Genomic DNA, 23,621 nt, shown 5'->3' on the forward strand with positions numbered 1-23,621 from the left:
ACCCCAAAAAAAAAAAAAAAAAAAAAAAAAAAAAAAAAAAACAGGAAGGATAGAAAGTGCAGTTGTCTTTAAAGAAATCATCCCAACCAATTTCAGACTCTTCACTGTTTGGCATTTTTAGAGGTTCAGTACATGTGTTTAGCCTGTGAAATTCCAATAGCCCTATCTTTATACTCACCATGGGGTCTACTGTATCCTGCTGTCTCCTTTGAAGTTTTAAGTTAGCATCCTTGACACTCCACTTACTGAACTCCTGTGTGCCAAGCACGGGGACTAGAAGTATGAATATCATTTTAAGCCTTCACCTCATCCCTGCAAGCCTTTTCCTTACAGAGAGAAAACTAACACTCAGAGAGCTTCCTCAGCTATTCCTCAGTCATTCAATCATGTGTTGATTCCATGCAGGTCTGGGACTGATTAGGTGTTCCCAGTGCTAAAGATAAAGCCACGTCCTTAGTGTCTAGCAGCCAGACTCAGCCTCACTCTCAAGGAACAGTGTAGAGGAATATACAATAACTAGGCAAAATGTAGATCAGTAGGTAAAAGATATTTTGATGGAGATGGTCAAAAAGCCTCTCTGAGAAGGCGATGCTAAAGTAGGACCAGCCATTTAAAAAAGCTAGGAAAAGTGTTAGAACAGTGACTAGAGAGGGTGTAAGGCAAGATAGATCTTCACGTGTTCCAGAACAGAAAGGCTCACTGTTGGCTGCACACAGGAGTGTGAGAGAGAATATTGGCTCAAGACGAAGTCAATAAACAAATCCATTTGAATAATGGAGAGCTAGCTAGAGGAAAGCCATCAGGAAGTGTCTACTTGGAAATATTTTTTGATAGGCACTAAATATTAAACTGACTTCAAGGAGAATTAGAAAATCTGAATGGTGCTATCTCATTTCGAGAGTGGATCCACAATTAAAAATCTTTCCACAAGAAAGTTTAGACACCTTAGATGGCTGCCTGGTAAGGAGTCTACAAAAAAAAAAAAAATACCACAAAGAATAAGTGAATTTAACAAAGCAGGATATGAGGTCTAGTTACAAAAGTCATTTGTATTTCTACATGCAATTAGAAAGTTAAATGAGATAAAGCTCCACTTATAATAGCATCAAAATGCACAAATTATTTTGTGATAAATTCAACAAAATTTATTTGAATTTATATACTGAAAACTACAAAATGTTGCTAAGAGGACATAAAGTCCTAAATAAACAGAGAGGTACATCATGTCTATGAGTTAGAATACCTAATATGGTTAAAAGATAGAGGCTCCCAAATTTGATTCATAGATTCACTGCAGTCTCAACCAAAATCCCAGCAAGCATTTTGAAGAAATTGATAAATTGACTTAAAGTGTATATAAAATCACAAAGAACTAAAAAATAAACACAACAACCAAAACAGATCAAAGTTAGAGAAACTTATTCCAAGACAATATAAAATTATAATAATCAAAATAGTGGATAATAGGCATAAGGAGGGACATATAGATTAACAGATTAAAAATGAGAGTGTAGAAATAGACCCATCCACATACTGTCATTTCAGAAAAGATACCAAAGAAATCCAAGGGAAAGGAACAGGTTTTACTAAATGGTGCTGTAGCAATGGTACGTCCTTTTGAGAACAAAAATGCACCTTAACCTTTACTTCATGCTGAACCCAAAAATCAACTTGAAATGGACATATACTTAAGTATTAAAACAAAAGCTGTCTTATTAAGAAATGTACAGCAGAATCATCCTTACAACTTTGTGGTAGGAAAGAATCTTAAAGGACACATAAAGAAGGAACCTGAAGAGAAAAATCAGTAAATTTGACTTAATCAAATTTAAAATTTCTGTTCCTCCAAAGATTTTGTTAAGAAAATGGAAATGCAAGCTATAGGCTCAGAAAAAAAAGTTTGCAAATTATATATCTGACAAAAGCCTGATATCCAAAGTATATAATGAATGCTTACAATTTAATAAGAAGCTAAAGAACATAATTGAAAATAGAAAACAGATCTGAAGCAATACTCAGAAAATAAAATAAATGAAAGGTCAATAAGTACATGAAAAATTACTCCATATCTCTGGTCTTCAAATAAATACAAACTATAACTACAATGAAATACAACTATGTACCCACTGTAATGGCCACAATTAAAAAGACTCATAATACCAAGTGTTGGCAAGGATATGGGGCAATCAGCATTCTCATACTTTGCTGGTAAGAATATAAAATGGTATAAACACTTTAGAAAACATTTTAAAATCTTTGATAAAGTTCAACATGCACTCAGAAATCTTGCTTCTAGACATTTACCCAAAATAAATTATGTAATTCCATAAACACCTGTACAAAGGTGTTCATAGCAGCTTTATTCATAGTTGCCTGCAAACCACCCAAACAACTATCAACAGAACAATGAATAAACACATTGTAATATATCTATTTAGTGGGTTATTACTTGACAGTTAAAAGAAATAAATTACTGTTACATGCAACATATTCATGAACACATAAACATGCTTAGTGAATGAAGGCAGACGTGGAGTTTATAATGTCTTCATTCCATTTGATGACATTCTAGAAAATACATGCCAATCTGTAGTGGCAGAAATCTCATCAGCTGTTGCATAATACTGAAGGTTGATAGATAGTGTGAAGGAACTTCCAGTGGTGATAAAAACACTCCATGTCGTGAGGGTGTTGTTTTAAGTATATTGTGCTCAATAAATTTGATTTATTAAAAAGTTTGTTGTAAGATAGAAAATACCTACTCAATCAAAAAATTTGTTGAATGAAAAGAAAATCCTTGTCAAAGCAGAAAAAGAAGAAAGCGACAATTCAATCTCATTTAAAATATAGTCACAAATTGTAAATGAAACAGTAGGAAATTAATTCTAACATTCTATTTAAAGAACATGACTAGGATAAAGTTTATTGCAGGAATAATTCAATAGTAGATAAAGTCTATTAAATAATTTATCATATCAGTATATTAAACCATATGATGCTGAAATCACATTCGATAAAATGTGCCATCTATTCTTGATATTTTAAAAACTCTTAATAACCTAGGAATAATACACGTCTTTATCACAATGGAAAATACCCCCAGCCTGATACACAGTCTCATACTTTCTTCTCACAGCAAGAATAAGACAAAAATGCACACTATTCACCCACATAATTATTTAACATTACTGAAAGTTCTTCAAGTATAGGAAGATATAAAGAGAAATGACTAATATATAAACAGAAGAAACTGTAAAATTCTTTGTTACATGACATAATTTTCTACCTGGAAAAAAAAGACAAAAAAATCAATTTAAAACAATTAGAGCTTTAAAAAACTATAACTAATAGTAAAATACATTTACAAGAAGTTGGCTGGCCTGTATATCAGTTATGACTATTTAGAAAACTGTAACAAAGATATACTAATTTCAATAATGGTAAAATTTAAAGCCCGGGGAGATTTTTAAATATCTATAATTTAGATAAAGTTTTCTGGCAGATATACAAAAAAAGACGTGGCTAAGTAGAGAACTATCTGAAAGGGGGTGCATTATAAATATAACAGTATTGAAAATATAGTAATTCTTCTCTAACATTTTTATTTCTAATCAAAGGGAAAGTGTCATTTAGGGAAGAAATTATCACAATTTATATAATGTCACCTTGAAAGAATAATCAGATGAGAATAGCCGAGATGCAAAGAAGAAAAATGGTGGGACTTACTCTATCAGACAATGAAATATATCATGAAACTGAAATGAAATCATTGAAACATTATGGTCAGGTTGGCGATATAGCTGAGTGGTAGAGAGCTTGCCAACCAGGAGTGAAGCACTGGGTTTCATTGCCCACACAAAAAACAGCAAGCAGAAGAAAGGAATAGAAAGTGGAACAGAATACAAAATGCAGGTACAAAAAATAAGTTGATTTATAATAAAAGGAGCACTCAAAGTAGAGAAGAAAGAAATGATTAATAATCAAGCAAATGGCTCAGAAAACTATTTTAGAAATAAATAAACATTCTCATTTAATACCCTATATCCAAATTAATCACAGATATACACAGTTGATTTGTGATATAAAAGAACTAGAAGTCATACATAAACATCTGATCTTAAAATAGAAACAGCATAAAATCAAAGCTAGGAATAATAAATGTAAGGGCCGGGGATTTAGCTCAGGGGTTGAGTGGCCTGCCTTGCAAGAGCAAGGATCTGAGTTCAATCCCTGGTACCAAAAAAAAAAAAGAAAGAAAGAAAGAAATAATAAATGTATTGATGACTTCACTCTGTAAATATTTTTAAATTCTGTACATCAAAAAAAAACACCATAAACAAAGTTGAAAGCAAGTGACAAACTAGTTAAAAATATTTCCAACTTATAATCCTAGAAAGAACTAGTATTCCTCAGTAGACAATCATCATAACAAAAAGAAGTATCATATTAGGCTTGCTTGTCTTTGCTTTTTCTTGACACAGTATCTAACATAAGTAGATATTTTAAAATGCCTTCTAAATAAATTAATAAATTTCCAGATTATATAAACAGCTCACACAATCCATTTAGAAATATGTAAACACAATGAACAGAGTATATAAACAAATAGTTTCTGGGAAATGAAATAAAATAATCAATTCATATATTTTATACCTCATTAAGAAAGTAGAACACATTAAAATAACAGTGAAGAAGTATTAATTGACCAAATAATAGGGATTTAAAAATAGTTGCATTTAAAATCATGGAAGAGTAATAATGACTTGAAAATTAGAATACATTACATTTTTTAAATCAGTATATAAAATGTGCAGCAAACTAAACTCTTCAGAGCTGCTCTGTGGAATTCTTTCCTTTCTGGACCACTAACCTCAGGAATAGATTATGTTTTCCTTATGCCAGTGAAACTTTGAGTTCCTCATTTGCATGTTAAGGATCCTCTGCATTTGCTGAATGTAATAAAACAACTGATCCATTGTTTACAGTGTTTCATTAGGTTTATATGACGTTTATTTTAGGAATGAACTGGAACTTGCTAGCATTGAAAATACACAGCTGGTGTATTGCCTGTTGAACTCATGGTTATAATTGAAAATCTGAAGTTGTGCTTTCTGAACTAAACTTGCTGAAATCATAGGATAACTAACCATGTTTTAAAAACTAACATTTGATTTGAACTTAAAATTAATAGGTGGGGATACATTATTTCAGTGAGTGTCTTTGTTTTCACTTTCAGAAAACCTAAAAGCATAAAATATCTGTATACTGGAGCCCCTGGCTTTCAGAGATTTGGCAAATACAAAACAAAAATCACTATATAAAGTAGTACATATAGTATTTTCTCAATTTTATAAAGATTACGTGTTTGTATTCATACTCAAACATATGACACTCTAAAATATTCAAATATTACTTTACAAAATAGATAAAGAAATGAACCTAAAGTACAATTTATAGTATCTGGTCTTTAACCTTAGTTAAACAGTTATCACAATGCATCATTGAACACTCTCACTTCACATTTGCAAACCTGGCAAAATTGTCTCCATTGATGTCCACCAGAAGTCTCTGTGTGGCAGAATTAATAAAATGCCCCTTAAAAGAAAAAGAGAGTTAAAACTTCCTGGAAAAGACAGCTGCCTCCCTCCCTCCCTCCCTCTCTCTCTCTCTCTCTCTCTCTCTCTCTCTCTCTCTCTCTCACACACACACACACACACACACACAGTCATTTACATATAACCTCATCAGTTATTATAAGTAATCTGAATCCTGAAAGCAATCAAAATTAGTCTTTATATTCTTTCTTTGATGAAAAAATACTGAAGCCATGAAAAGCTAATGCCCACATGGATGTGAAGGACTTGTAAATCATACATTTTAAAATAAAGATGTGGATGCAAACATGAATTTCCTAGATCTGTCTGTGGAGGGGTCCCTGGAGTATCTCCCGCTGTAACGATAAGCCTGCCTTGCAGTCAGACCTGTGGTTTTGAAAACACCATTCTTCCATAAACAATATCAGTCTCTTTGGGAAGGTACTTGGTTCCAGGACTGTGAGAGAAGAAACACAAGATCACCCTGGATGGGCGCATGTCCAAAAGCTACAGGAATTCCAATAGCCAAAGCCTGAAGGAGTAAGACTAACAAACATTACAGTGATTTAAGCAACAAAACAAAAGTGATACTGTTGGTTTGTTATCCAAAAAAATATAGTAAATGTCCATATGAACAGACTGATATAAACAAACAACTGTATGTATAAATTAATGAGGAAGGAGTTAGCTCTTTCTTGCAGAAGAATTCCAAATAATACATCTAGAAGTAATAAAGAGAATACAAAATCATGATCAGACAAACACCACAGTAATAATTTTTGCAGGTAGGATCCACTTACAGAAACTAAAGCTAGTGGGGAAACTTGACGAATACTACCTTAATCAAGTGATTGAGGTTAACATCACCAGTGATAACACAAGCAACAACCGCATACTTGCCTGATGACACACTAGGGAAAATGTAACATCCCTTCTGTGGAATTCATGCCAGAGAGGCATAACTTTGATCTAATCATAAGAAAACCAGGCACTATCCCAACTGGAGAGACATTTTGTAAAATAACTGGCCAGTAGGCACATCAAGTGTCAAAGTCCTAAGAAGATGAAGAACAGAACTCAGTGCAATGTGGGAAAAAGATGCGGGAGAGGGGGGCTTGCTAATGAAATTTAAGTCTATAGTTTAGTAAAATATTGTAAAAACATTAATTTCCTGCCTTTGATCATTTTTCTCTGTTTTTTTCTGCAAAGTTAATAGTAAGGGAAACAGGCTAAAAGTTGTCCATGAACACTCTATTATTTTTGTAATTTTTCTTTTTTTTCCTTTTTATTGAGTTTATTGGTACAATATAGGTGTACAATACAGTTACATTCATTACTGGGATCCTATACCTTCACATGACAGGTCTTGGTTGTCATTTTTTCCCCTTGTCCCTGACTGCCCTTCACTCCCTCCTCCCCTCCCATTTACAAACACGTTATGTAACTTTTCTTTATGTCTAAAATAATAGATGTTTAAAAACCCTTCAAATGCCCTATGGATAATCCTGGCTGTTGGTTCCTTTTTCTTAATTTAAAATAGCAACAGAATTTATAAAAAGATAAAAAGTTAAATGTGCACAGCATTAGATTCTCTTTAATTTAAAATATTTCATTTTTACCAAACTTGTGAATGTGAAATCCCACATCACCCCTACCTAAGGACAATATCCAAGCAGAGGCAACTTCCCAAGAGCTTCTGAAGGCAGGGAGAATTTCCTACTGTCTCCTCTTTAAGGGAAAGCTGCCAAGTTATAGCTCCTCCAGCTTGCTTTCTAACGCCACTGTCTTCTAAAGAAGGATCTTAATCACTTTTGTTGTCAAGGGCAGAGGAACCCTAAATTCTATCAACTAAAAAGACCTTGACGTCACAGTTCCCACATTGTGTGCTTTCATGTTCCCTCCACAGGAAATGATGGACATTGTCAAAGCTATCTATGACATGATGGGGAAATACACATACCCTGTGCTCAAAGAGGATACTCCAAGGCAGCATGTGGATGTTTTTTTCCAGGTGAGTGCACACACCTGCACCCAAGCTTCATGCCCACCCTAGATGAACCAACCATGACATCTGAGCAAGCAGTTTGTGTCCAACCCTGTTGTAAAGCCTATAGGAAACAGAAAAGAATTACAAGATATGTAGTCCCCAAGGAGTAGATGGCCATGCGAAGCAGATAAGTATACACTACCGCACAAAAGTATATTATTATAAATGACATAAGACAGCTATAAGTTCTATAAAAATTCTTGCGGGATCCAAATAAACTGAGAGGGCTTCATTAATCCCTTTGTGTAAGTGTGGAGTATTTGTGTCTGGGGAGTAAGAGGAAATACAATTGGCAACTAGGGTAAGGGCAGATTGAACAATTTTTAAATGGAAGGGTTTAGGCTTGCTCTGGTAAAGGATAAGTGGCTACTGTGGATCCTTGAGTAGGGAAGTGATGTCATCATAGCAACTTAGATAAGAGTTAAACTAGCAGTCGGATCGAACTACTGTATAACCTTCCTACATTGCAAATGGAAAAACAGAGGTCTCTCTAACCTCCCCAAAGCTCACGCGGTAAGTAACAGAGAGAGAATAAGCTACTCCCTGTCCAGTGTTGTTCCTGCTAGATGAACAGTCTAGTAGAAAGTTTAGGGAAGACCTATGCCATGGTTTAGAAATGGCTTCAGTGCGTCCCCTGAGGGTTCATGTCCTGGTTGTTTGGTGCTCATTGTGGCAGTGTTAAAGGTGGTGGAACCTTTGATGGGTAGGGCCTAGTAGAAGGTAATTGGGTCATTGGGAGCATGGCCTCAGAAGGAATTAATGCTGTAGTCCTCATGAGCATGAGTTATTGTGAAAGAGGAAGACTGGCCCTTCCTGATTCCGTCTTCCATGTAATCTTAACCACAAGCACTCCCACCATTCTGATGCCATCTTCCATGATGTTCTCACCATAAGCAAGCAGAAGCCAGCATCAAGCTCATGAGCCTCTAGAACTGTGAGCTAAATAAACATATTTTCTTTGTGAAGTACACAGCCTCAGGTATTTTGTTATAGCAAAAGAAAACCAACTAATACAACTTGTGTAGCTGTCAATATAATATAGCAATGAGATGTTCTGCAGCCAGCCTTTTGATTTAAGGAAGCTCATCAGGGTCAAAGTGTTATAACCAGGGCCCAACTGTAGTTGTCTGGCCAGTAACAAACCACTAATTTTCAGAGCAAAATTGATTAACAAAAAGTTAGTTTGGGGAAGCAAATTATAAGGTTTTTTTTTTAAGTGCTCTCTCTTGTGTCTTTCAGAAAATGGACAAAAATAAGGATGGCATTGTGACTTTAGATGAATTTCTCGAATCCTGTCAGGAGGTAAGAAAGAGATCTCAGGGCATAGTATCTCTAAATCTGGAAAAGAAAGTCTGGGGCTTGGAAATCTACACATAGCCATGACCTCTCCAATCTGCCAAAAGCAACAACACCAGCAAAAACTCAGAAGTCCAACAGCCTGTGCTCCTCAGCCTGGTCTGTGATACCTGTGGCTCAGAGCAGGACTGAGAAGACAGCCCAAGCACAGGTCTAGGGGGTGTGAAAACCCAGAGGGGTCTCTGTAAGACTAGAGTTCCCAACTGGGCAACCTGGTCCTGGCTTTATGACCCGCTCCCAACCTACCACAGCTGGGGAAAAAAATCAGTAACTGTGATTCTCAAACTGTAATGTACATGAAAATTGCCTGCAAAGATTCTGAAAATGTGTATTTTTTTCTAGGTCTTGATTTCAGAGACTCCAGATCTGGAGTAGGGTCTAGAATTTGTCATTATAATAAAAATGATCTTTTTATTTGATCAATGCACCAAAAACTTTAATATGTAAACCAGACTTCTTGAATATCTTATTAGAGTGCAGATTCTTCCTCCTGGAGCCTGGGATGAGGCCTGAAATGCTAACTCTCTCCCAGGAAAGGCCAGTCCTTCATGATACTTTCATTAAAACTCATGAGTAGATTGATCCCAGAATATCTGCCAGAGACCAAACTAGAAAGAATTCTTTCATCTACTTTGGAGAAATTAATAAGTATACCTCTGACTTATTTCAGAATAGTACATAATTAACTCTGAGCACCACCAAAGAACTGAAATGCAAAGACACAAACAAGTTGTTAACATATATTGAGCACCTACCATGGTTTAGGCACATTACATGAACATCACAACAAGCCAATGAGGTAGATGTCCTTATATGCCATCTGATATTCAAAATATTTAACAACCAGAATAGACAGGACATTGACCACTTTTAACTGTCACAGAGGATCCCTGCTAAGCTTAGTAGTAATGTTTCAGTCAATGAATATCTGGGTGGTCCAGTTTCTTAGAACATTAATTAAGAGAAGAGGCTTAGGTCAGCAGCTGTTCACCAGTAGGGTCAGAAATATCTTATCATTTAATCCTTACAAACTGGAGAACAACATTGATTGCACCCATTTTCAAGGAGAGAAAACTGAAAGACATGGAACTAAGACCATTGTACATGAAAGAGATAGAACTCAAACTCTGTAAATCTAATTTTGAATACCATAAAGTCTACTTCCTTGACTTTGCTTACCAGGTGAGAATAGTTTTTAAATAAGTTTAGTTTCTCACAGTAGCAACTTCTGTAACTATTCACTAGTCAACTCATTTATTTTTTACAACCCAAACTATAGGTAAATATTATATTCAACCGCATTTTACACATGGAAAAACAAAAACTCAAGAGAGGTTAAATAACTTTTCTGAGGTAACACAACTAATAAGTGACAGAGCCAATATTTGAATACAAGTTCCCTGACTCTAGAATCCATATAGCTAAAAGTAACACTACCTCTTTGTTCTAGCAACTTAAAAATTTCAGATCCTAAGAATGGACTGTCTCTATTGATTTTTCTCTGTCACGGGTCTGTTTTCTAGTTCATTAATTTGTTTCCTAAATTACTTTCTTCCTTCTGTTTTCTTATTTTCAAATTCAAGCCTTTTGTTCTTCCCCAGCTTTTAAGATGAAAATTGAATCATTATTTTCAGTCACTCTTTTCTAATATACACATTTATATCGGGAGCAATTTCTCCCTGAGTACTATGTTAGCTGAGTTCTGTTTTTGATCCCACAAATTTTGACATGTCATACTTTGGCTATATCTTAACTCAAAATATGTTCTCTGCTGCATGGGTTTAGAAGTGTGTTGCTTATTATATAAACATTTCAGGGCTTTCTACATTCAAGACTTATACCTTAGGTGATACATGCTAGAAAAGAATATAAAATAATAGACATAAAATAACAAAACCAGTAAAGCCAAGAACTCTCTTTTTGAAGAAAATCAATAAAATGGATTAAAGAGAAAACTCTAATTGAAAAGGATCACCTCATACAGGCTTGACATTAAAAAGGAAACAGCCATTATCTAACAAGTTTGACGTCTTATGTGAAATTATAAATTCCTCACAAGACATAATTTGTCAAAGCTAACACAAGAAGGAAAAGAAAATCTAAATACTGTAGTCTTCTGTGGTTTAAAAATATTAGCTCTATAATTTAAAGCATTCCTCCAGAAAAAATAGCAGGTTCAGATAGCTTCACTGGCACATTCTTCCCAACATTCAAGGAACAAATGATATTAATTTTAAGCAAACTCGGGGAACAGGGAAAAAGGAGAAACTTCCCACCTTGATTTATGAAGTTCTTGCAATCTTAATATGGAAACTTGCAGGATTAGTTTAACAATCGTGAATTAGTCAATGTAATTAATCACATTAATATAATAAAAAATAAATATGATCATCTCTGTAGACGTAGAAAAAAAAATCACTTGACACAACACGATCGCACAGATCTTTCATAAAAATCCCAGCTCACTGTTGTACTGGATAGTTTGTTCTTCTGAGTCCCTCTTTAAAGCTAGAAAACTATTTTTGCATTGAGATGATCATTTTCTAGGTTCCCCACCCCTTACTCCTTGTTTCGACCACCTTCATAGACTTTTTTCCGCCTAGGAAACCATGCTTGAGATTTACCACACCAGAGTTACCAAACTTCTCAGGCTGCTGCTGCTGCAAAGATTTCTAACCCTCCTCTCTTTCCTTCCTCCCTTCCCAGGATGACAACATCATGAGGTCTCTCCAGCTGTTCCAAAATGTCATGTAACTGGGGACCCTCAGCCCCCCAGCTCTCAGAGACATTGTACCTTAATACCTTGATCTGCCCCTGTTCTGATTTTACACACCAACTCTTGGGACAGAAACACCTTTTACACTTTGGAAGAAATCCCTGCTGAAGACTTTCTATGAAACCCAGAATCCCATGACTCAATCTCTGATTGCCAACTCTTCCTTCTCCCTCCTCCTGAGAGAGACAAAATTTGAGTTTGTTTTGGAAGCATGCCCATCTCTTCACACTGCTGCTCTGTGGAAGGTCCCTCTGCTTGAGTTTAAACAATAGTACACAGTTTTCTGCTTATGTGCCCCCAGCCCACTGCCTCCAAATGGAGCAGACTTTGATGAATTTGGAAGCCAGAGGACTTGAGCCAAATGCACACCATCCTCTGATGGCCTCCCAAACCAATGTGCCTGTTTCTCTTCCTTTGTGGGAAGAAAGAGTGTTACACAGAACAATTAAAATCTACTGTGACTAGACTGGGGGAGGTAGCACCTAAACATGTAGAATAGGACTGAATTGCTAAGTATGGCATTGTCTGATGACCTAAACTGCCCACGTCATTCATTTCCAGAGGCAAAGTCTAATAATTCTCCCACACTAGCATCTGTGCTAGTAACACAAGTCTCTTAACATGCCCAGGAAGAGAGCCATTGCCTAGTGGCCAACAACTCCTCTCCATCCCCTGCTCAAGCCCATCACTGCATGCTCCTCCCACAAAGTCCAGAATGCCTGCAAATTGCTGTAATTTTTTACCATGTTCTAATCAATAAACAGAATTATTTCTTACACTGTCAATCATTTCTTCCATGACTCCATTGGGCAAGAGAGGTAAGCAGTAATCATTACCTCTTACCTTAAGGAGGTTAGTCCACGCATTTGGCATCCAGTTACTAGGGCTTCCTTTGTGCTAGGCACTGTGCCAAGCAGTGACACCTCCCCCCAGCCCTCAAAGCATCCTAAGCAACGCCCAGTTCAAATGCAAATATGACCATAAGCAAATGCAAGGTCAAGACAAGACCTGTCACAGCATCTCCCTTCTGGCAAGATTGCCACTCCCAGGCTCTTGTAAGGCAGAAAGCCTGGCTCCCACATTGTGGCAGGGGATACAGAAATGGAAAGGTGGACAGGTTCTCCTGCTGAGGGACTTGGAACGCAGGCTTTGATTAAGTGGCTTCATCCTGTAACCAGCAAATGATTACTTAAGCTGAACACCAAGCATTTTGGTTTCCCTGTTTTAGATCACATTACAGAGGTTAAGCGCTAACAGTAACATTCTCGGAAGGAAAGCAATTTGCTGAACTCCCATTATGTACCAGGTGCTTCCCTGAGGGCCTTGTATATGCTGCCTTCATGCTCATGGTAGAGCATTCCCAAAGGTAAAGTCCCGGTTTAGTTGATGAGGATACTGAAGTTCAGAGAGGTAAGGGGACATGTTGCCAGTCCCCAACTGAGGATCCACCTAGACCCAAGCGGGGGCTCTATACGTGTGCCCCTTGCTATGTGTGGTCTGAACCTGCAGCTAAAGGCCGAAGCCAGTGGTTCTCTGCCCTGGCTGCACATCGGAGTCACTAAGGAGTGAGGGTGCCAGTACTTGTGCCCCACCCTAGATTAGTCAAAATCAAATCTGCAGTGAGGCCGGGGCATTGGAATTCTTCAGAAGCCGTCCCCGGGGGTGCAATGTGCATACAAAGCGGAGACAGGGAACCGACCACATATGGCACTGGAAATGAAGTACATGATGGCCACACTGATTCAGAAATTGGCCCGAGTCCTGACCCAGTTCAAATAGAAGGGATCTCAAAACTCGTGCCACGAATGATGGAACAGAGATGTCCATGCTACTGAACACGAATGAGAAAATACATCACCTTAAGAATTGCTGGTAGATATTTTGGAATAACGGGAGTTTATAGATTTCCAAAAGGGCTAATAAATCAAAACATAAGACAGACAGAGTTCAAAAAACAGAAATCAAGTCCTTGGTGATAAGTAACATTGAGCTGCTGCATCAAACTCACTGACTCCATTGCTCGTGTTTCTGGTTTATCTCCTGCTCTCTTGAACCATCCCACCAATGGTCAGGATCAGCCAGTCATCACACCTGTGAATGGGGCTCAGCCACACGGCACATGCTGTGGCTGTCTTGCCCACATCTCCGTGGCATTTACCATCACCATGCAGGTGGACTCAACTTCTGCCAAGTGTAAATGACAGATACGGTATCTGGGACTGGCTCACAGCAAGAGCCTGGCTGTGAGGACCCGCTCGGCCTGTGACAGGGCAGGTGGGGAGAGTTGGGTCATCAACATCAGCAAGAAGCAGCCCCTAAGCCATGACTAAGAGAGCTAGCAGGTCCCTCTCCTCCTAGTAGGAAGCACTCTGAGGTCTCTTCTAGACTGTCCTTGCCCTCTGCAGTGGGATTGAACCCCAACCACCCATAGCAGTAACCTCTGATGAATAAGACAGAATAAATGTGTGGCATGCAGGGGAGGGACCAGGCTGGCAACTTTAGACAGGGTGGTAAGGCTTCTTCTCTTATTTGAGTCTTGTTATGGTTTGGCTATGGCTTAAACGTGTGCCCCAAACATTTATGTGCTAGAAATTTAGTTCTAGTGTGGTGATGCTGGGAGATGGCCAGAACTTTAGGAGTTGAGGCTTGGTGCTAGGTAATGAGATCACTAAGGATACCACTTGCAGGAGAAATCAATGAGTTCAGTTAGTACTCAACACCAAGTTGTTATTAAAGAGCAGAATGGCCCCTCCCCACTCTCTCATTTTCTGCCTCACTGTGTACTCTCCCCCTCTCACACATGTCCCCATATGTCACACCCTGGGGATTCCTGCCATAGTGTTGGAATGTTTGGCCCACAGTGCCATCTGCCCGTGGACCTCCCCTGAAACTGAACCAGTGGGGTCACCCAATCTTGGACTTTCAGCCTCCAAACCTGTGGGCCAAATAAATTGCTTTTCATTAAAAAATATCTAGCCTCTGGTATTTTGTAACAGCAATAGAAAAGTGACTAGTACAAATCTCAGAAAAATTGTGAGATGGGTATCCGAGGCACCTGTTTTTCAGATGAAAAAAAAAAAAAGTAATGCCCAAAGATATGGAGGGACTTGTTAACACAGCTGGAAAGAGCTTTAAAAATCTGCCAAACTCCATGCCGAGCTTTCTTTCTTTGAGATGATAAAGACCATTCTATTCCTAAAACTAACTCTAATTATATACAAACACCAGAAGGTATTGGAAAGCAGCTGCTGTAAAAGCTACTAGAGAAAAGCAATGAAAGCAACTCATGAATCCAAGCCCAATTACTCTTCCTGCAAGAGGAATGATGCCAAGGACATGTGCAAAAATGGCCATATGGGTGGGTTTCTCTTAAAGAAGCTAAGATAAATGTACCACATCAGAAGAAGGCCCCCTTGAACTTTCAGACTTCAGCTCTGCACTCCCGGCAAGCACTTCACTGGGAACCAGTAAATCTTAGAACTCAGAGAGTTGGGGGGAAACCCTGGAGTCCGCCTACTCCACTGAGATGATTTTGAAGACTCGTGGTGTTCTGGGGGAGTTGACTGTACTCCCAGTTCAAGGACCAATGCACATAGCACTAGGCCAAGCCAGTGTTACCTCCTGTGTCCCTAGCCGCAGCAATGGACTCAAGAGTAGGCTGGACACCTAAACTAATCCAAACAGCGGGAATGTTCTGCTTTCACAGAGAATAATGCAACGAAGTTCCTTGTTTTCTAGGGGTTGTGGATGGGAAAGCACGGGCCGACGGCTACAGATAAGCACTTTGTAACCTAAAGGAACGCCAGCCTACAGCTGAGCGTAATATACCACAGCAGTCCAGGCGGAGAGATGAAAACAAAGGAACTTGTCGTTGTCATTGAACTGCTGGATCCAACTTCATGTGAAGCTACTTTGTGTCCACTCTTTTTGCTTCCATGCACCAACAGATATCAATAAATTCATTTTCCATTATTTAAAGCAGTTTTGAGTTGCACTTTCTGTAACTTCAACTTGGACATCTTACCCCATGCCTTCATACAGCAGAGAAGGCAACAAACACCCACAGTTACACAGCTGTGCAATAGCACAGCTTGGGAAAGCGACCCGGTGTAGTACCATATCCACCACACTACTCTGTGGCCTACTTTGAAGAAGCCATAATATAATGGCACATATTATGTATTCATCACTTGCTGCATGCTAAATAATTCACATATATTTACTTACCTCATTCAATCCTCATTACTTTGGGCTTGGTTCTGTTATGATTCCCACATACTAATGAGAAATTAGAGCTCAAAAAGATTACATAATGTAGTTGTGATTAGTTATGGAGTAAAAGGCAGAACAACAGTTTGAATCCAGGGCTTCCCTACTTCTTCCCTTAATTGGTGACTCAGGAGATACCAAGTTTAATGTGTGTCCAGACCCACGCAGGCTAAACTAATGTGTTTCAAGCCACAACAGGCATGCTCAGTCTAAAGAAGGCAACCACGTCACAACGCTGGGAATTACTGTAATAGTGTTGGACACGGGTCCATTGTAATCAGATCTACTCTGAAGAAAAATTGAAAATCTGGGCTCATATGTGAAGTCTCCCAATTTCATATTCTAGCAACTATTCAATATTCAAAACAGACCAAGCCAAACAAGCGTAAGACGTGGATATGTCCCAGGGGCCACCAACACACAAGCACTCTAAATTCTCTAAATTTATGATTTTTCCCCCACTACCGAAAGATTGTCATGTTGTAAGCTTACACCTAGTATGTCATGCTGCATCATGAGTATCAGCAGCCGAGAAACAGTAACCCATGCTAGTATTAGATAATATATTAAGAGCTGCTAGGGCTGGGGACTTAGCTCAGTGGTTCTGCCTCCTGCCTCATAAGTGCAAGGTCCTGAGTTCGATCCCTGGTACCAAAAAAAAAAAACCCAAAAAACTTGAAGAGCTGCTAGCATTCCTGGACAGTTGGCTAGGGACAAATAAACTGTAGCGTGACATTAAGATGAGAGCTTTCAAAGTACAACTCAAATGGGTCATCCCTACAGATCCTATGGATATTTAAAGGTATCTGATGAGCTTCAATTCAACATCTTACATGAAATAGAAAAATACGTGGAAAAACCGCAGCTCATCAAGATGGACAGTATAACCATGAGTACATGATGAAATCAGCCAACTAGGGTACCGAGAGTCATTAAATTCACAGGCGGAGAGTAGAAGGGTAGTTCTCATGAGCTGGGGAAAGGAAAAAAACAGGAGTGATGAGGCTAGTTGGCTTCTCTTTGCCTTTTTTATTTTTAGTTTATTTTTATCATTTTATTTTTCTAAGCTGTACTGAGGTGAAATTGACAAAAATTGTAAACGTTTAAGGTGTACAATGTGATGTGGGCATATATATATATTATATATACTATGTATGTATGGTTACCACAGTCAAGCTAATGAACACACCTATTTCCTCAAATGGTTCCTGTGTATGCGACATTTAAAATTTATGCTCACCAAGTTTAAAGAATGCAATAGTATTGTTAACTATAGTTGCTACACTGTACGTTAGATCTCCTAAACTTGTTTTTGCATAACTGAACCACTTGACCAATGTCTCCTCATTCACTCCACTCTCCAGACTCTGGCAACCACTATTCTATTTTCTGTCCCTATGAGTTTGACACTTTTATGCCAGATTTTTTTTTGGGGGGGTGGTACTGGGGATTGAACTTGGGACCTTGTACTTGTGAGGCAGGTGGCAGAACCACTGAGCTAGCTCCCCAGTGACACTTTTAGATTCCATATATAAGTGGCTTTCACCTGTGTTGTCACATAGGACAAGATTTCCTCCTTTTTAACACTGAATAACACTACTGCAAGTGTCTTTATCCATTCGTCCACTGATGGACACATAGTTCCATCCATATCTCAGTTACTACGTATATTTGTTGCAATGAGTATAGTAATACAGATGTCTCTCCAACATATTGATTTCATTTTCTTTCAGTTCTACCCAGAAGTAAAATTGCTAGATAATATGGTAGTTCTATTTTTAATTTTTGAGGACCCTTTATACTGTTTTCCATGATTGTGTTAACTTAAATTCCCACTGATGGTGTGCAAAAATTCCCTTTTTCTCAGGCCTGGGGATTTAGCTCAGTGGTTCCACTGCCTGCACCACAAGTGCAAGGACCCGAGTTCGAACCCTGGTGCAGAAACAAAAAGAATTCCCTTTTCTCCACATCTTGTCAACACTGGCTATTTTCTGTCTTTTCTATGATATCCAAGCTAATAAGTTTAATGTGATATTATATTGTGGCTTAGATTTGCATTTCCCCATGATTAATGATACTACTGTTTTATATTCGTATTGCTCATTTATGTATCTTTTTTGTGAAAATGTGTATTCAGGTTCTTTTTATAATTGGGTTGTTTGTTTTCTTGCTACTGGGTTGTTAAGTTCTTAATATATTTTGTATATTTACCCATTACCAGGTTTATGGTTTGAAAATCTTTTCTCCAATTCTGTAGGTTGTCTCTTTGCTCTGTTGATCATTTTGTTTGTTTGCAGAAGCTTGTCGGTTTGGCACAAATCCTACTCATCTATTTTTTCTTTTGCTAGTTGTGCTTCTGGGTTAGATCCAAAAATAAAGCTGCCCAGATCAGTGTCAAGAAGTTTTCCTCTGTTTTCATCTCCTGATTGTACAGGTTTAGGTTTTATATTTAAGTCTTTAATGCATTATGAATTGATTTTTATATGCTGTGAAATACGTGTTCAATTTCATTATTCTACCTGTGGTAATACAGTTTTCCCAGCACCATTTGCTAAAGAGGCGAGAAACCATTGTGTTCTTGGCACGTTTGTTGAAGATCAATTGACCATAATTGCAGTTCGTAAATGCAGACAGAACAAGCCATTGTTTTATAATGGGTGTAGACTTTCAATTTTTCAACATGAAAAGAGTTCTGGAAACTGGTTGTATAACACATAACAATGCGAACGTTCTTAGCACTACTTAACAGCACCCTTAAAATGGTTAAGAAAATAGAGCCAGGCAGTATAGTGCCTGCCTGTAGTCTCAGGAGGCTGAGTCAAAAGTCTTGTTGAGCCCAGGTTTGGAGGCCAGCTGGGCAACATAGCAAGGCCTTGTCTCAAAAAAAAGTTAATTAATAAATGTTGTATGTATTTCATCACCACTAAGAATTTAAATGATCAAAAGAGTTAACATAAGAAATAAAAAGCAAATTCCAAGTTCAGATGATTTCATTGATGAATTCCAGCCAGTATATAAAGCAAAATAAAACCAATCCTCCATAAACTCTTCATGAACTAGAAGAGAATAAATACTCTCCACATCCTTTTTAGAAGGCCGGCATTCTCTGGATACTAAAATCAGGATATTAAGAAAAAATAAACTTGAAGACCAATATACCTTATGAACATAGATGCAAAAATATTTGTAAATAAAATATAACGATATTAAAAATAGATGCTCTACCATGACTAAGTGGGTTTTACCCTACGGACGCAAAGTTAGTTTAACACTACAAAAAAAAAAAAACCCTATTTATTTCAGTACATTAGCAGAATAAAGGAAAAAAAAATATAATCAACTCAGTAGATGCCAAAAGTACAGTTGGAAAATCCAAAATTCTTTAATGACAAGTACTATCTACAAATTAGGAAGGCAAGAGAAGTCCCATGATCTGATAATGGTCATCAATCAAAAAACCTAAAGTTAATATTGTCTTTAGTGATGAAAGACTGAATGTTTCCCACTTACCTCCTTCGATAAGGAATTACATAAAGAGTCCTTTTTGTGTGTGGTACTGGGGATTGAACTCAAGACCTTCACACTGAGCTACACCCCAGTTGTTTTTTGTTTGTTTGCTTGTTTGTACCATGGATCAAACTCGGGACCTTGCACTTGCGAGCCAGGCAGGGGAACCACTGAGCTAAATCCCCGGCCCAGCCCTTTTTTTATTTATATTTTTATTTGTATTTTTGACACCGGTCTCACTAAGTCACTAACTTGCGCAGGCTGAGCTTGAACTTGGGAAACTCCTGCTTCAGACTCCTGATTGCTAGGATGACAGCCACGCATGGCACACCAGGCTGGAAGTCCACTCTAGAATAATTGTATTCACCAGGGTACTGGAGATTCTGGCAAGTACACTCAGGCAAGGAAAACGAAATGAAAGACGTTCTGATTAGGAAGAATGGAGTTAAACTATCTTTATTCTCATGTAGCACGATCATCTGTGTAGAAAGTCCAGTAGAGTCTACCTTGATACTCATTTATACGTATCGGTCACAGTGTGATGTTGTAACATTTGTATTCACTGTGCACTGATCAAGTCAGAGTAATTAATGTTTCTATCTTCTCAACATTTATGTTAAGGGCTTTCGAGCTTCTCAGAACAGCTGCTGTTTGAAAGACATTAAAAGAACGAAAAGACAAGCTAAATAATGAGGGGGAAACTGCAGACCATACATTTGATATAGAACTTGTATCCAGATTACACGAAGAATTCCCGGGGGGGGATCTTAATTTTAAAATCAGCAAAAAATATGTGAATAACGCTTCATCAGCTTGAGGAAGCTGTGATAAACAGCGGAGCTGCAGCCCCGGAAGGCAGCTGCAGGGAGAGAGGGAGCCCGCAGGGCCCTTGATAGGGAACAGCTGGCGAGGGACGGCGCGTAAACCCTCAACCAACCCAGAGCAGCGGCGGCCCGAGGAGGGCCTCGCCAAAAGCAGGAGGCGTGCATGCACCAAGGAGGACATGACCGGGAGGACACCCGTGAGAGAGCCTCCACGGCCCACAGAGGATGTGGCGACTGACGCGGGGTGTGAAGGTAGGAAACCCGGGCGACAGATTTGACTGCGAGGCGCCCCGGCGTCCACAAGCTTGAGGGCGGCGAGTGCTGTTTGCACTTCGACCGCTAGATGGAGCGCGCGCCCCGCTGAAAACTCGGGATAGCGCGCTGGTGTCTGCCTGGCCGGGATCCAGCGTCCCAAGCACCCCACCGCAGCGCCGGCGCTTGCTTCGGGCAGTGCGACCCGGGACCACACAAGCCCCGCCCTGCCAAGGGCCCGGGGCTTAGTTTCCGCTCTATTATCACCCATCTTTTCGTTGTTGCGCTGCGCCTGATTATGGAGCAGGTCCCTCCCCTGCCTCCTCTGTCCCGCTCTCGCTTTGTGAAGTGAGGATGTGATCTCACTTTCAGACCCAGAAGCTGTCAGGGATCAGGCCCTGGTCGCCGGTGGAAGTGACCCCGTAGCAGCACGTGTGACCCAAGCGCCAAGCTCTTCCTGCCCACGGAAGAGGTGGCCTGGGCAGACCTAGGCCTGGGGCCAGGCCCGGCGGGAGCCCCCTGCAGGCCCGCCGTCAGTAGGTAGAGCTGGGGTCAGCCAGCGGCCAAGGGTGTACAACAGGAGGACTTGGGCATGCGGCCCTTGTCGCTGAGGGGACGGGCTGGGGCCGGGGCCAGGGGCAGAGCTGTTCTCAGAGTCTCCATTTCAACTCATGATAGAAAAATTCTCCCAGCTTTCCCAGCGGCACGCCCCGGGGCGGTCGGCCTCCCTGAGCCTTGCTTTCATCATAAGTAAATAAAAGGATAATCTTCAAAGGGTAGCTCAAGGAGGATTGAATATCTCAAGGGCCTGGCAAGTTCCAGGTACTCAGTAAATACCCATTTACTCGCTTCTGGATTTTGTCACCCAGGCGGCAGGGTGGCGCTGCTGTCTGTTCTGGAATCTCCCCTCAGGGTAGGAGGCAGAGGTCCCCAGCAAGGGGGGCAGGTGTTACAGAGCTGGGAAGGGAGGAGAAATGTGGCCCAACGGGCCAGACCAGCCACCTCCAGAGCTGACTGGGGCTGGAGGGGCGCTGGTGGGGCTGTGGGGACCCGAAGCTGACAGGCCTGGGGGAAGAGAACAGAAGCAACACTGCCACCCTGTGCGTGCGGTTGGAGGACCCTGGCTGGTTTCAGAGCCCCCTCTTGCACCCCGGAGAAGCCACGGGGGCTTGGCGCCCACCTTGCACATACAGGGTTTACCCAGTGTCAAGAGGGTCACACAGGAACTGACCCAGCCTCCTGTGTGTGCCTTGGTGTTGACCCTGGTGTTGCAGAGGGCGATTTCTTGCCCCACAGCATGAAACAAAGGATCTGGAAAAGAAAAACATCGGTCCTTGTTCCTCCATCTGCCAGACCCACGAAGCTCCAAGTGGTTCCCTGATCACAGACCCCCTGCTTTGTTCTCCTCAGTGTGGTCACTGTGGTGCATCAGGATGAAAAGTGTCTTAGAGCCTTTAGAATCAGAGGCCTGGACTCCAGTCCCGCTGTTGCCATGTGTTTGCTGTGTGTCCTCAGGGAAATGACTCTGCTTCGCCGAGTCTCTAGTCTATAACAGAAATGAAATATAATACTTAGCTCACAGGACTAGAATGGTGTGGGAGATGGTTTTACAGTCAGTGCAGCTGGGATAAGATTCCATCTCTGTCCATTAGCTGTATGATCTTGAACAAGTCTTCGCCTCTCTAAGCCTCGATTTCCTTATCTTAAAAATGGGGATGTGAAGACCAAGGTTGTCCATAGACTTAACAGTGTTCACCTTCCCAGGAGAGAAGGAGGCTGGCTGGGGCTGCTTTCTTACCCCCTCCCCAGGCCACCCTGGGACCCGTGCTTGTGCCTGCTCAGCCTCCCTGCGCCCAAGCCCCAGGCAGATCTGGCACCCAGGGAGCCCTGGTGCTGAGTCATTTCTGCCTTGGGGAATGAGAGCCAGAGCTGAACAGGCTCAGCATGAGCAGTGTGTGGGTGGGAGGGTGTAGGGAGACTCAGCTCCTCGAAGCTTGATCTGAAAGAGGGCCCAGCTCCCTCCTAAGATCTCACCTGCCCCCTGCCCTGCCCAAGGGCCTGACAGCAAAACACCTAGAACCCCCCCAAATCAGCGTTGAGGCCAGCTGCGGCGGGGGCGTGGAGAACGGACCTGTCCCATCACTGAGCTTCCTGAGACGGCAGCTCCTTGGTGAGGGAGAAGGAGTCAGACCTGTCTTCCTCTGCCCCTGGGTCCTCACCTGGCACTGAGGTGCGTTAAGGATGATAACTGCTTCAGCTAAGCCCTTTGGAAGTCCCTAGCACTGGATTATTAAAAAAACAAAATAATGGTTATAATAATATAGGTGCACCCTGCTTAACAATGAGGACGCACTCAGCATGGGGACACACGGGGATTTGGGCTGTGTGAGCTTTGTAGGTGGCATTCACTCAGACCTAAAGGGTCTAGGTTGATCTCTCCGTGGGACTTCTTAGTAGAGTGATACTGTTTTGCAGCCCACTGATTTTTTTTAATTCATTAAGCTTATTGGTAACATTTTAGGTATACAATATGATCGCATTCATCATTGAGAATTTGTACCTGGACATGATATATTCTGTTTCTTGTTTTTTTCTCACTCCCCTTCCCTCCCTTCTACTCTCCCACCCCTCCTTAATTACAAAAACTTTGTTTCCATTTTTTCCTTCTTTTCCCATATTTTTTTCTTTCCCTTTTTTTCTTTTCCTTACCCCCCCCCACACTTTCCCTTTCCCTTTGGGCCTTTTCTATTTTACATTATCTAATATACATGTTAGTCCTCATTTACACTTTCAGTTTCTCACACCAGAGAAAAATTATTCAGTATTTACATGTATGTGTCCTATTTAAGAGTATGACCTCAATGTGCATCCATGTAGCTATAAATGTCTCTAGTTTATCATTCTTTATGGCTGAGTAGTTCTCCATTTTAAAAACCCACATCCTCTTTAACCAGTCACCACCAATTGATCTTTTTTTTTTTTTTTTTTTTTTTTTT

The 23,621-nt window shown here is 40.1% G+C and overlaps 3 protein-coding genes across 14 annotated transcripts in view; 2 read left to right on the forward strand and 1 right to left on the reverse strand.

The window, feature by feature from the left end:
• Kcnip1 (potassium voltage-gated channel interacting protein 1) overlaps window positions 1-12,560 on the forward strand; it is a 366,806-nt gene extending 354,246 nt beyond the window's left edge. For 3 of the 6 annotated variants that reach the window (XM_010622186.2, XM_010622185.3, XM_010622187.3), the window contains 3 exons: window positions 7,501-7,605; window positions 8,881-8,943; window positions 11,704-12,560. In XM_010622186.2, coding sequence (XP_010620488.1) covers window positions 7,501-7,605; window positions 8,881-8,943; window positions 11,704-11,751 — 216 coding nt within the window. In that variant the 3' untranslated portion in view covers window positions 11,752-12,560. The remainder of the gene's footprint in view (window positions 1-7,500; window positions 7,606-8,880; window positions 8,944-11,703) is intronic. The other 3 variants (XM_010622188.2, XM_033761621.1, XM_010622191.2) reach the window with 1 other exon arrangement.
• A 7,447-nt stretch (window positions 12,561-20,007) lies between these two features.
• LOC104860873 overlaps window positions 20,008-23,621 on the reverse strand; it is a 100,431-nt gene continuing 96,817 nt past the window's right edge. For 6 of the 7 annotated variants that reach the window (XR_779829.3, XR_004516412.1, XR_004516413.1 and 3 more), the window contains one exon: window positions 20,599-22,171. Coding sequence is in view for 1 of the 7 variants with exons in the window: in XM_010622180.2 (XP_010620482.1) it covers window positions 20,123-20,896 (774 nt within the window). In the remaining 6 variants the exon portion in view is untranslated. Of the gene's footprint in view, window positions 22,172-23,621 lie in introns of all 7 variants that reach the window. The other variant, XM_010622180.2, reaches the window with a different exon arrangement.
• The window catches only part of Gabrp (gamma-aminobutyric acid type A receptor subunit pi), a 64,570-nt gene continuing 61,512 nt past the window's right edge, over window positions 20,564-23,621 (forward strand). The window contains exon 1 of the mRNA XM_033761622.1: window positions 20,564-20,625. The gene's annotated coding sequence lies outside the window, so the exon portion shown is untranslated. The remainder of the gene's footprint in view (window positions 20,626-23,621) is intronic.

Source organism: Fukomys damarensis, unplaced genomic scaffold, assembly GCF_012274545.1.
Source record: "Fukomys damarensis isolate Sample0158 unplaced genomic scaffold, DMR_v1.0_HiC HiC_scaffold_9, whole genome shotgun sequence".
Taxonomy (NCBI): Eukaryota; Metazoa; Chordata; class Mammalia; order Rodentia; family Bathyergidae; genus Fukomys; species Fukomys damarensis.